This window comes from Stegostoma tigrinum, chromosome 1, assembly GCF_030684315.1.
Source record: "Stegostoma tigrinum isolate sSteTig4 chromosome 1, sSteTig4.hap1, whole genome shotgun sequence".
Taxonomy (NCBI): domain Eukaryota; kingdom Metazoa; phylum Chordata; class Chondrichthyes; order Orectolobiformes; family Stegostomatidae; genus Stegostoma; species Stegostoma tigrinum.
Window position 1 is genome coordinate 153,555,331 of NC_081354.1, and position 12,012 is coordinate 153,567,342.

General features: G+C 38.1%; 1 protein-coding gene across 6 annotated transcripts in view; it reads right to left on the minus strand.

The window, feature by feature from the left end:
• LOC125455412 (WD repeat-containing protein 7) overlaps window positions 1–12,012 on the minus strand; it is a 626,944-nt gene that overhangs the window by 481,927 nt on the left and 133,005 nt on the right. For all 6 annotated transcript variants that reach the window (XM_059649557.1, XM_048537354.2, XM_048537344.2 and 3 more), the window contains one exon: window positions 5,133–5,347. In XM_059649557.1, the coding sequence (XP_059505540.1) occupies window positions 5,133–5,347 (215 nt within the window). The remainder of the gene's footprint in view (window positions 1–5,132; window positions 5,348–12,012) is intronic.

The following is a 12,012-nucleotide window of genomic DNA, read 5'->3' on the forward strand; positions in this document are numbered from 1 at the left end:
AATATATATATGTGTATATGTGTGAGAGAGAGCGAGTGAGTGTGCGTGTGCGTGTGCGCGTGCGCGTGTGTGCGCGCATGTGTGTGTGCATGTGTATTCAAGAAAAGTAACTGCTTGAACTCAAATCATCATATGAGCGGTCTTGAGTCTAACAGATGCAAGAGTATATACAGTTAATCATTAGTCTGCCAATGGTAATCTCAGCTAAGGTGCCTCTGGGGACACTATAGTTGGCTACAGTTTTGAATATCCTTGGTCAAAAAGCAGGGTTGGGAAAAATGAGAGCACAGTCAGGAGATGCTGGCTTGTGTTCTTGACTATTATCCATTAATTCCACAATAAAAGTGCAGCCAGATACAGAATAAATCATAAAAACAAAAGAACTGCTGATGCTGTAAATCAGGAACAAAAACAAAGTTGCTGGAAAAGCTCAGCAGGTCTGGCAGCATCTGTGCAGGAGAAAACAGAGTTAACGTTTCGGGTTCAGTGACCCTTCCTCAGAAGATCTGCTGAGCTTTTCCAGCAACTTTGTTTTTGTTACAGAATAAATCATGTTTATTAACATTAAAATAAATGCAAATACTCACTTGAAAGGTGAGAAAATGAGGCAATAGACATGCAGAAAAGTAAATTTTATCTTTTAGCAATTTTATTTTTTCTAAGTCAGAAATTTCTGCTGTTTAAGGAACAACAATTTGTACTGCAATCTATATAGCACAAAATTAATTTGGGGAAGGGCATCATATTGGTAATGTCACTAGATTAGTAATCTAAAGGCTCAGACTCATGGTCTGAGAGCTGCTAGAATTTATTTTCAATTAAATGAATCTGCAACATAAAACTAGCCTAAGTAATGGTGACATTGAAACTATCATCAATGGTCATAAGAATCATAATCTATATTTTTTAGGCAGAAAACCTGGCATCCTCACCTAGTCTGACCTGCATGAGACTCAAGACCCACAATAATGTGGCTGGCTCTTAACTGATCTCTGAAGCAACCCTAACAACGCACTCAGTTTCAGGAGCAATTAGGGACAGGAATTAATGCTGGCCTCCTTCATGAAAAAATAATTAAAGGGGGGGCTCAACACAAACAAAAATATTCAACTGTCTAGCTGAAACTGCTGCAGAATTAGAAAATGTACGCTTTTGACTCTACTGAATATGATATTCAGATAAAAATTATTGATAGTTACATTAGGCAAGTAATGTCCCTGAATGAAACTTACTTAACAGACCATAAGTTTTATTTTAGCATGATTATCATGGCAATCAGTCAGTCATAGAACATAAGAGGTTCCCAACAATTTTAACAAAAGAACATTAAAATTTATTAGATACAAAAAAGGAAAAGAAACTATTTTACACTGTGTAAGAGTAATTTGAAATAATCTTATTATAAATATCAGTAAGAGTTTTTTTTACCCTCAACAAAGACTCAAGCCTCAGTGAAAGGGCACCCTGTTTCTACTTTAAAGTGACTGCACAAGGAATAATTGGTTTCTTTCTGGCAAACATCTGCATGAGAGCTTCTTTCGATAATGTCTTTTCATGAGATCACAGTCACACAGCACTAAAACTGACTACTAACACCGTTATTTCTTAACAGGAGTTCTTTAAATGCCCCTTTCACAGTTTCTAGAAATGTTTGGGTTTTCTGTCCTGATGCTTTGGAAAAAATAAACTGCCCTGCTGCTGGTAAAGGCAGTTTCTTTTACCCTCTGGAAAGAAACCTGCAGACAAATATCATGACAGTACCTTTACACTCACTGAACTTCTGTATGGCTCTCCATCTCAACGGGAATACTGTTGCTCTCAGTCTTCCTTTGCCATAAAACAGCCCAAGCATTTTATTTTTCCTGTCCCTTCGACACTTCTTTTTGAAAACACTGAACAAAGTCACTTGTAAGGTTTCATTATTTTGTAAACCAATTTCTTTCTCATCTCAAAAGGCAATTTAAAAATACTTATGTTCACAATATAAAATACAAATCATACTTAAAGCTGTACATAACAAAGTGTGGGGCTGGATGAACACAGAAGGCCAAGCAGCATCTTAGGAGCACAAAAGCTGACGTTTCGGGCCTAGACCCTTCATCTGAAACCAGCTGTGTTCATTCAGCCCCACACTTTGTTATCTTGGATTCTTCAGCATCTGCAGTTCCCATTATCTCTTAAAGCTGTATGTGGTTCCACAAGCTTCAGAACCAAAGCTTGCAAGTAACAAAGAAACTTCATCACAAATACACATAACACTTCAGATATGCATCTAAACAAAGTAATTGAGGCTTATCTAAAAAGCTTGAAGAAAAACTGATTTGGCAAGCAACAGTGAAACAAAGACATGCAGGGCTGAACTTGAAGAAAGCCCATGATGTCAATGGTGTCATTTTCCCCTTTTCCAACATCCATTTAAAATTGTCACCAAGCAGAAAAGAGTTTTCTTGTTTGCAATTGCAATGATGGCACCAAGCAGATAAGCAATTACTCACATTATGATAATCAAAGAAAACTAGGAAGTTTGAAGCAATGACATCATCACAGAATTGCTACAGAGCAAAACTAGACCATCATGCCTGCACCGGATTCCTGAATCTTATAACTTAGTGCCATTCTTCTGCCTTTATCAAATCATCAAATATCCTTGCGTACCTCAACTGAATGTCTCCACCATATTTCCAGGCTGTGCATTTCAGGCCAGAACAATTCAGTGTTTTATAAAAGACTTCCAATTTACACCCCCGGTTCTCAATCCTCATGAGTACAAACAGATTATCTCTAAACACACGGTCCAGACCCATCATGCATGAGAAAACTTGCATAAGATCTCCTCCTAACCTTCTAGTCTCCAAGAGAAACCTTCCCAACTTCGCTAATCTATTCCTATAAGGGAAGTTCCTCATCCCAGGAGCCAATTTCATAAACCCCTTCTGTGCTCTCGCCAATGACTTCATGTCCTTCCTAAAGTGTGGTGCACAGAACTGTACACAATACTCCTGCTGAGGTACAACTAGCATAATATATAACTTCAGCATCATTTCACTACTGGTAAATCTGTGCCCTGATTAATGAAGCCTATATGATGTATGCTTTCTTCAATATTCTCTTTACCTATCTTGCCACCTTAATGATTTAAGTGGGCATTCAGGGTCTCTGTGCTTCTGCAAAACCTTTAAAATAGTACCAAAAACAGAAGTTGCTGGAAAAAGCTCAGCAGGTATGGCAGTATCTGTGAAGAAAAATCAAAGTTAACATTTCGAGTCCGGTGACCACTCCTCAGAGAGCATATGCCCTAAAATTAACCTTTGGGTTTGTAAACCTGGGATAAAAACCTTCCTCTAGCCTGAAAAATACCAATTCACCATTACTCTGTTTCTATTCCTCACCAATTTTGTATTTGCATTGCTACTTCTATTTAAAATTCTAAAAAACTGTTTTACAATAATTAGCAAAAATTTTAACATGCTCCCAGCAAAATAAAAATGACTTTTCAGGATAAGTAAGGGAGCCTAGTAGTAATTATGCATTAAATGTCAATTCAGAACTTCTTGAACAAGGGCTTTACAGCAATACCAACATGCAGAAGTAGAAACATTCACTGATTACTAAGGAATTTCACTACATGGGGTCTTCAACTATGCACCCTCTGGAATAATGCACAATGAATGGTAACAGCTTCTATGCCTGTGTCAAATCTTGAAGTTACTATCATTTCCAGTTGCATAATGACATCAAACATGGAAAGGGGACTGCCATTGCGATCACAAAATCATGTCAATTGATTTGGGAGACCTGAAATTGAAGTTAACCGGGGGGAAAAAAAAAATGTGTTTTGTTAGCATCCAGCAGAACAAAAAAAAAACTTCAATGAACTGCACATCTGGCAATTGATTAAAAAAACTCTGCATTTGAGTAGCACAAGTACGTACCACTTAACCAGGGGATCAAACCTAATAATTCACACTTACAAATTCTTACGGCATTAGTTTTTGAAATCCCGCAGGCTCAGTTTAATTGTTCATAATCTATGAGTTTCTTTTAGTTTCCATCAGAAGGTATCCTAAACACCATTTGCAACATACAGGCTCTTACAGGTGCAAGAAACACCTGTCTCCACAGAGCTTCACATTTCTGCTTTAATTTAAGAGATCTTATGATTTTCTGAAATCTCTGCACAGGAGTTCTACAAACTCCATGATAATGACATAATTTTGTCCTTAAATGATTAATGCTTCTTCGTTATGATAATTGCAGAAGACATAATTGCAGTTGCTCTAGACCTCAACAGGCCTTTACAGCCCATATATCTTCATGTTTGGAAGCTCACGTAATGTTTGCCTTTTCTAATGCTATTATCTCTAATTGCACTATAAAACCATGCTATTAAAAATTCACAGCAGAAAACAAAAGTGGGATTAGCAATTGTAACTACATATAATGTCCATGGTGAATAAACAACCTTAAGTAGATCACCAAAACACTGTAGATAAATCTGTTTTGCAATGTTGTTGATTTGTTTTAAACATGTACATTTAGAGCTCCTGTTCAGCACTGAAGAATAAATAACACTGCTCGCTTTGTAATTTCAATTCATATATTCCCCAGTCTGCACAAGGCAAAAAATAAAATGAGATAAAAATCAGTACAGCTTCAGCACTCATTTAAACTGTTACAATGATGCAAAGACAATGATATTTGGAAGAATCCTAACATTAAAAATGCAAATATTTGCAAATATTTTCATTGCTTCGCGTTTCTTCAAGGATTCATATACGCCACTATGCACAAGCTTGCTGCTCACTACACTTGCACTCCACTGAAACTAATCAGTTGCCATAATCTCAAAATTGTGAAACTCACGACAACCTTAAGGTTTTCATTCTTAAATCTATAGATCAAATATCTGAGTACTAACTGAATGTCAAAACTTACTAATTTATCTGTTCTTTTTTCAGCCTGGATGATGGCCTGCAATATAGGCTTCGTGTTCATCTAAAAAAGTACATTCCCCACTAGCCATCAAGGCGTTTCAGGCAAATTCATGAAAATTAACACGGAATCAACTTCAGTTAGAATTAAGCATTTTGGAACACCTCGTGTAAAATAAAGTTGCAGAGGAAATGATATACCTTATCCGCAGCTTCAGAGGCCAAAAGATTGGTAGCAAGTGTCTGCAGCTTGTGATGTGCCATGTGTTTCAAAGCAGTAAGGCTCCGACGAGTCATGGCTTGTTTTAAATTTACAGCAGGGTGACTGAGAGTATCTACTACAGCTGGAACAGCTTCATCGCAAGCATTCAATATTTCCACAGCAGTAATTCCCATTACACATCGGTCCAATGCACCTGTAGAAAAAGAGAAAGATCTGTAATTGTATTTGTAGTTACTGCTTTTACTTATTTAAAAAGTCAATCCAGAATGGTGATCAAATAGATTGCATATTATCTCTGAAAGGTGCCAGGAATGTGATCATCTGTTTCAAATTCCCATCTTTCTTTAGATTAAAACAGTGCATGTTATTCAGTGTTTCAGTGTTACCTATGAAATAGAATGATAGAATTGCTGATGTTGCTTTCTGCTCAAGTATACAAACAAACCTGAACATTAAACATTGTCCAACTGCTGAAAACTTTATTAGACACTCTAAATGCAAAACCCTATATTTTTCAAATGACCAGACCATGTTTGCTCCAACATCTTGACTTTATAGTTGTAGCTGCTAATATACAAAGCTCATGTCACTACGTCCACTGTCACCAAAGCTTTCCTCCCATTCTCATCTTTTGTTACGAAATAGGTCTTCCGAAAATTAGCAGATTTTTCGCTCACTTTTTGATCATTTCCTTCAGGGAAAGAAATGTGTCATTGTTACCTGGTTTGGACTACATGTTGACTCCAGACCCAAAACAATGTGGGTGACTTTTAACTGCCTTCTGGGCAATTAGAGATGGGCAATAAATGCTGACTGAGTCAAAGACATCCACACTTCATGAGATTTTAAACAAAATCTGAAACTTGGAATAGAGAGTGTTAATTGGTAGTAGATTTTAAAAAACTCTCCATTGAGCTTTCCAAAAAACTAGCATTGAAAAAGCTCCTAGGTTCTTGCAGTCATTAATCTAAGAGGGCGTTCAGCTTTTGAAAAAAATGGGCACCACTCATGGAAAGCAAACTGACATTGAATGCAAAACTAGAATAGCCCTGCCTATAAGACAATGGTTATTAATAAGTATTGCAATAATAGGGTTAACAAGCAGTGGTTCAAGAGGAAAATCCACCTTAACAACAATTAGGAGTAGGCAATAAATTCTGGCTCAGTCTATTAATGAATAACTAAAATACTTTCTTTACAATAAATGATTGCTACAGAAGCTTTCACAATTTAAACAACGAAAATCTGACATGAAAAAAGGTAGGGATGCTGGAAATCTGAAATAAAAAGAGAACATGCTAGAGAAATTCAGCAGGTTTGGCAGTGTCTATGGAGAGAGAGAAACAGAGTTAGTGTTTCAAGTCCGATAAAACACTTCTTTGGAATGTCCCATTATGAAGGGAAAGAGTAGGACATTGGGTAAGCTTCACATGAGCAGTCAGGAAAGGGCAATCCAGAACGGGTGTGTTTTTCTTGGAATCTGGAGCACAGTGGAAATTAAGTGCAGAGGGGAAGAGGTGCTTCTTGCTTTTTTTGTGGTTTATAGTTTGTAAAAAAAAATTTGAGATTAGATCACTGATGAAGTGTTTAAAAAGGACGTAGACAGGTTTTTGCTATATAAAAATAAATAACAAAACTGGTCAAAATCTGGCTCTGCTGAGCTGAAAAAAAGAGTTGTGCTCTGACGAAAAAAAGGAGCTGATGACGGGACAGATCAGCTTTGATCTTGTTGAACACCGGAACAGATTTGATAGGCTAAACTACCTACTCCTGCTCCTATTCCTTATATTTTTATGACTCAAAACACTAACTGTTTCTCTCTTTCTAGCATATTCTGCTTTTATTTGCGGCCTGACACATGATTTGAAGTTTTTGGAAAATTTATTTTTCACCTTCAGGACCAGAACAGATCGAGACTCTTTTGCAAAAAAAAACTGTCTGGTCAATTTTAGACATTTCATCATGGACTTTATCTTACTGTTAAAAAATAAAATTCAATAATTTATAAAACAACAATGCTCTGACAATCACATTATTATAATTTATTCAAGGTAGGATTCAAATGATACATACATCATCCAGTTATCTTTATTCTCCTTATGTTTCTTTACTCATTATTATGTTCATTCACCTGTCAATCCCATGCACATTTCTCTCCAACCTGACAGGGAGTGCAGACCAGGTTTAAGAAATCAGATGTTTCCATTAACTCAGGAAATTTCAAACCAAGATATTGAAAATAAAATATGGCCAGTTATTTTAAAATGTATGGAAGGTTGATCACAAAGTAAAGCCTCAATATAAATTTACCTTGTGCATTGCAACACAGTAACCTTTAGGCCCACATGAACAGCTGTTAGACAACGTTGACCTATTACTTTCCTCAAAGAATGCATTAAACCAATGATGTTTAAATAGACTGATAGTGATCATAACTAATTAGCCTTTACAGAAATGAGCACAGAGTAAGAGAGTGTGAGGGATAAGATAAATAATTAGAGGCCAGTCAGTCTAACCTCAAAGTGGTCAGCAAATTACATGAATCAACACTGAGATATAGGATTAACTCTAATTTGAAAGGATTAATCAAGGATAGTCAGCACGGTTTTGTCAAGGAAGGTCATGTCTCACGAGCGTAATTAAACTTTTTGATGAAGTAACAAAGGAAACTTTCGAGGTCATGCAGTGGATGTTGTCTACAAGGACTTGGCCAATTTTAACATTTCACAAGGTTTCACATGGCAAAACAATAAATTAAAGTCCACTGGATACAGCAGAATGTGCCTTAATGACAGGAAACATAGGGTAATGGTCAATGACATTTTTGCAAAAGCAACCTAATTTTCAGTGATGTTCTACAGGTCTCAGTGTTGTGTCCTTTGTTATTTATGGCAATATACTAATGAATTATACTTGCACATGGGATAATTGGGAAATGTGCCAATAACACAAAAGTGGATTGAGTAGTTGATAGTGAAGAGGATTGTGTCGACTGCAGGATGATTTCAATGGCTTTGGTTGGGTGAACAGAAAGTGGCAAATGAAATTCAATCCAGAGAAGTGTGAGGTTATGCATTTGAGGAGGGCAAACAAAACTAGGGAACACACAATAAACAAGTAAAGAGAAGAGTAGAAGAAAGTTCAGCTGGTCGGGCAGCATACGCGAAGAAAAGATCAGAGTTAATGTTTCGGATCCAGTGACCTTTTCTCAGAACCCAAATCATGCTCCACGCTTACTCAGAAATGAAACGTCTAAGTGCATATGAAATGCTTTAGTCATGCAATGCTGAGCTTATTTTTAGAAATGTACTATAGCATACAAACAATCCTTTGGAGAACATCCCAGTAAGATGATTCATTGATTCCAATATTCAAATATGTTGGGATACAATTAGATATCCACATCTCCTATCAACTTTACTATTAGATAATACAACATTGGATATTTGAATTAGAATAGATGAAATTTGGAATTCTGAAAGGTCACTAATGCTCCAAAACTGTTGACTGATTTTCTTCTGAAACAGATAAAGTTCTTTCCTTGATTAAAAAAATATATGACAACATATAGAGATACTAAGAACTGCCGATGCTAGACTCATAGATAACACAGTGCAGAGCTGCAGTTACACAGCAGGAGAGGCAGAATCAGAGGTGCAGGAAAGCTGACGCTTCAAAAAGGCTCCCGACCCAAAACATCAGCTTTCCTGCTCCTCTGATACTGCCTGACCTGCTGTGTTGCTCCAGCTCCAGACTGTTATCTGTGACAACATTTTTTAAAAATCTATCTCAATGGTTTAGAATATTGAGCATTAAAACATAACTATATAATTTGTACACAAAAATTAAGGAATTTGCATGTATATTATGTACTCTTCTTCTTAGTGACCCAGAATGTTAAACAGCCAATGAGATACTTTGGAAGCATTGGAACAGTTGTGATGTTTGAAATGCTGCAAGGAAACTGCATACAATGGCTTCACAATCAAACGGATAGCCATATAATCTGTTGTACGGCTGAAGTGATAAATGTTGATCAAAGGAGAATTCCTTGCTCTTCTTCAGATAGCATCATAGGATTTGTTCACCTCTCAAATCTAGGAGATCTTTTCTCTACCCTGCCTATTTCCATCTTTTTAATCTATGATCAGACACTTACCATTTCTTATCTACCACTGATATACTCAATGATTCGGCTTCATCCAGATTCAACCATTAGAATTCTCTAATGGCTAATTTTCACTGACTATAAGCATCATTTAACTGTATCATTACCTGCACTAAGAGTAGCTCCACCATATAGGTCAAATTAGACACTAAAAAGATAATTCACATACGGGGGAAGGGGACTCAGCTGAGGTATTAACTGAATATTGGGCTATAGGTGGTCCAGCCAAGGATGCTGAAGGATGTGAGTAGAAATCACAAGGCCATAATCTTAGTCTTCCCTGGACTTGCAGGTGGTACCATAAGAATGAAGAACTGCAAATTTTACAACCTTGTTTAAGGAAGGTTATGAAAATTATTCCAGCAATTAGTGATGTCAGTTTAACTTTGGCAACTAGAAAGCTTCAAGAAACAATTATGTGGGAATAGAGTCAATAAGCATTTGGGAAAAGGTAGGTTGCTAAGGGATAGCCAGCATAGTTACCTAAAGGGGAAATTGTATTTAACTAACTTCCAGAAACTTTTTTTGAACAGGTAACGAAAGTTCAATGAAGGTAAACTGTTGATGCATTTATGTATTTGCCAAACATATTTGATACAGTGCCACAGAGGCTTGTGAAGAAAGTTACAGGCCACAGTATAAAAGGGACATGGATACAAAACTAGCTGAGGGATAACAAACAGAATGCAATGGTTAATGGATTTTTTTAAAAAGGTTTGAAGAAGGTTTATAGTAGAATTTCTCAGGAGTCAGTCTTGGGCCCTTGTTTTTCCTCATATGTATTAAGTATATGGATCTTGGTGAAAAGGGAACACCTCCGAAGATTGCAAATGACATGAAACCTGGAAGAGCTGTAAATTCTGAGGAGAACAGTGTATTGCGAACCGAGCATAGGTGTTCTGCAATGTAATCCCCAAGCCTCCGCTTGGTTTCCCCAATGTTGAGAAGGCCACAACGGCTACAGAGGATGCAGTATACCACATTGACAGATGTGCAGATGAATATCTGCTTGATGTGCAAAGTCTTCTTGGGGCCTGGGATGTGGGTGAGGGAGGTGGTGTGGGGGCAAGCGTAGCACTTCCTTCAGTGGCAGGGGAAAGTGCCGGGTGTGGTGGGGCTGGAGGGGAGTGTGGAGTAGACAAGGGAGTCATTTCAACTCCCCCTCCCATTCCTTAGACGACATGTCCATCCTGGGCCTCCTGCAGTGCTACAACGATGCCACCTAAAAGTTGCAGGAACAGCAACTCATATTCCGCTTGGGAACCCTACAGCCCAATGGTATCAATGTGGATTTCACAAGCTTCAAAAGTCTCCTCTTCCCCCACTGCATCCCAAAACCAGCCCAGCCCGTCCCCGCCTCCCTAACCTATTCTTCCTCTCACTTATCCCCTCTTCCCATCTCAAGCCAGACCTCCATTTCCTACCTACTAACGTCATCCCACCCCCTTGACATGTCTGTCCTCCCCGACTGACCTATCCACTCCCTACCTCCCCACCTACACTCACCTCTACTGGGTCCATCCGTGCCTCTTTAGCTTGTCTGTCTCTTCTCCAACTATCTTCTCTATCCATCTTTGATCCGCCTCCCCCTCTCTCCCTATTTATTTCAGAACCCTCTTCCCCCTCCCCCTTTTCTGATGAAGGGTCTAGGCCCGAAACATCAGCTTTTGTGCTCCTGAGATGCTGTTTGGCCTGCTGTGTTCATCTAACTCCACACTTTGTTATCTAGGTTTCTTATCCAGGTTTGATGTTGTCTTTGTCTTTGTGGTGGATAAGTTTGGTAAGTTTCTCCCGTAGCTCATGTCTCTTCTTAGTTTTAGCCCTGTGTTGTTTGATGGTGATGGCCTGTTCTAGGGTTGTAGTCCATTGCTATTCCGCAGTGTTTAGATCCAAGGATTACTCAAGGATTTTTGAGACCCCATTCCTGCAGCATGCAGAACCAATATAGTTTACAAAATACCATGCAACGGCAGGCACAAGCAAGCACTGTATCTGACAGACAGGAAGGAAACTAACCATCATAATACACGAACATCAGCTAGCAGTAAAACGACACGACAAACTTTTCTTAATATCAGTACACTCAGACAGTGAAGGCAATTAGTTTAACTAGACCAACGTAAGCATAGTAGCCCAAGCCAAACATAGACATCCACAAGAATTCCTATTAATATGGTTCTCCACCCATAATGCAATCAACAAACATATAGAACTGGACTGCATACACAAACCCATACAGATCAAAACCAGAAATTACACGACTGGCCACAATTGACCAGACAGTATAAATTCCAAGCGGAGTAGAAGAACATCGCTTCATCAGAGGCCTCGCTGACGCGGTTACCAAGCATGGTGACAAAATACCTGAATGAAAACAAGCCAGCTCAGCAGGTACATCAACACCCTCACCCACAACTCAAGCTACAAGTCTTTGCTAAAATCTCGTCCATTAATTTGTCTTTTTATCCCCCTCAGATTTTCAGCATCTGTAATTTTTTGTTTTATTACATATTTAATGTTACCAGTTTTAGCTTAAAGTAATAGTTTTCATGAGTTTTGCAGAAAACCGAGTCCCACTTACTACTGCTGGATAATGTAACAGTTTCTAAATTCAAGCTTCGCAAACCTCCGTTTTACTTAACGTTTCAGAGTACTGTTTTCAAATTAAATGTCATCAGTCTGTGTAATTA